This window comes from Eurypyga helias, unplaced genomic scaffold, assembly GCF_000690775.1.
Source record: "Eurypyga helias isolate BGI_N326 unplaced genomic scaffold, ASM69077v1 scaffold16924, whole genome shotgun sequence".
Classification (NCBI taxonomy): domain Eukaryota; kingdom Metazoa; phylum Chordata; class Aves; order Eurypygiformes; family Eurypygidae; genus Eurypyga; species Eurypyga helias.
This window is the reverse complement of record NW_010244488.1, coordinates 20,625-22,817: the sequence shown is the minus strand read 5'-3', so window position 1 is coordinate 22,817 and position 2,193 is coordinate 20,625. Positions and strand designations below refer to the sequence as shown.

General features: G+C 41.1%; 1 protein-coding gene across 1 annotated transcript in view; it reads right to left on the bottom strand.

Moving 5' to 3' along the window:
• ELOVL7 (ELOVL fatty acid elongase 7) overlaps positions 1-1,970 on the bottom strand; it is a 12,056-nt gene extending 10,086 nt beyond the window's left edge. Inside the window, exon 1 of the mRNA XM_010149779.1 lies at positions 1,744-1,970. Within this exon, the coding sequence (XP_010148081.1) occupies positions 1,744-1,807 (64 nt within the window). The 5' untranslated portion in view covers positions 1,808-1,970. The remainder of the gene's footprint in view (positions 1-1,743) is intronic.
• Between the last annotated feature and the right edge of the window lie 223 nt (positions 1,971-2,193).

The window sequence follows — 2,193 nt, the reverse complement described above, 5'->3', positions numbered from 1 at the left end:
TCTTTCATATTACGAGCCTCCAAACAGCACGAGTGTTGCAAGTGCCTCTCCAGTTATCCCAGAGAGAAGTATTGCAGAGTCCTCCTCCTACGCACGCCCTGCTCCCTCTCCCTGCAGCTGAGGCTGGGCAGGCGCTCCCTCTGGGCTTCACCAGGATTCCACTGCACCCTTCTGTGCTACATCACCGAGTTCCAGCTCACCAAAGACTTCAAGATTTCTCCACAAGCAGGAGAATGGACATGAATTTCATGAATTTAAAAAAAACAAAAAAAAAAATCTGTTTTTCTAAGTTTTAGAAAATGGCTTTCACAAGATTTGTTTCTGAATGATCCCAAACTTAACGACTGACTCAGTAAACTGCTGCTTTCATGGTTTGCTACAGTATTTTGGAGATGAAATTACACCACTGTAATTTTTCTTAAGTGTTTAGTTCGTGGTCAAATGTCTTCAGTCAGCGATTTTCAACCCACACCATTCAAGCACCATATCACCCCTGATTCCCTCTGATGTTGTTTACAGCCACAGGAAGTTGTAAAACAGACCGAGGAGGAAAGCACATCGTAATGCTGCTCACAGCCTGTGATGTACCCAGTGCTGCTGCCCATAGGCCAACACGGCTTGTGAACCGTCGCGATTACTGCAAGAGAATCACCAGCTCTTCACAGCTGACCGCTCCTCGTGCATCAACCCCTCACACTAATACTGCCAAAACTTTCCCACTGGTCTTCCGAGTGCGGTCCTGAGGAAACCATGTGCAGCCACGAACAGTACACTACAAGATGCCAGACACAAGCACTTGTAGGCAGGGAGATGAGGAACTTAAAGGCTGAAGTCACGGACACTGCAGCAGCAATGCTCCATCACCCAGCTCCATCCCAACCCACACCACCCCTGCAAGTTATGCCGATAAAACGCCCTTTTCACTTGAATGCTGTGATTCTACAGAACAAAAAAAATGGTTCCCAGCTATACTGGAAAAGATGTTAGTAATTTTATTTATCAAACCATAACTCCTTCGCAAGTTTTCCCCAAGAATCTGCTAATCCCTGTCACTATGTGCCTACCACGGAGAGGAGCACTCAGGGATGTCTCTGCAACAGGTGTGTTTTAACACCAAACTTGAGATCTCTGTCATTTTTTGGTAAGCATGCAGAACCACAGAACAACATTAAAGCAAAACATGTTTAATATCCTCATGCCAGCTGCAATGAGAGACCAACATTCCTTTTCAAAAGGGAACTGTGACAGAGTTGATTACTCTGAGGATTAATTTCAAGATACTATAACTTATCTGGGGTTTTATTTCTTTTACTTTGCAAAAGCAGAATACAGAAAAATCATGTACCTAGCTGTATTAACAGATAAAATATCATTGTTCCACAATGAAAAAGAATTAAAGCTTTTCTCTTTTCACTCTGCATGCCCGTAGCACAGCAAAAACGTAAACTATATATTCCCACAAGCCAGAAACTCTTGCAGAAGAATCACTGTCTGCACTTTTTTTGGTCTGAGGTTATAACCACAAACAATCTCAGTTTTATGGGTTTTTTCCCCTCTTTTTTTACAATGGAGAAACCAGTCTATTCTTTATAGTTAAAAACGTCAGTAGGTAACCTCTCAGGTCTGCAAAACACTTCAGGAAGACAAAGCTACATTAAGTTGATAAACAGTACACGTAGACTAGCTACACACTGCTATTTAAAACCCCTGAAAGTTAGTAAGTTTTAGATTTAAATGACTCACCGGCATCTTTAATCCATTCATCATACAGCAGTACAGCCTTGGAAGTCAGATTGCTAAAGGCCATTTTCCTTTGATTAAGATCTTATGATGTTGCCTGCAGGAAAACAAAACAGAAATATGGATTTTTGTAATTAATAAAGCAAAGGTCAGCACAGTGTTTTGGAAGAGATTTTCATGAAACAGAAAAGAAAAAAAATATAGAGGGCTAACAGAGCATCACATGTAAAATACAGATCAGGGAGCACTAGCTGACCACACTGTAGCACCCTGGTGCTAATTTATAGCTGAGATGTTATGTGCAGCAGCATGATTTTGTAATCTCTACATACCAAACAAGGTGCTTTCATGCCACAAAGTGTTATCTCAAGAAACCATGCTATGGTTAACTGTTACAGTTAAAGGGAAAATATAAATAAAGAGTAACTGCTTAAATTAACTTTTATTGCCATC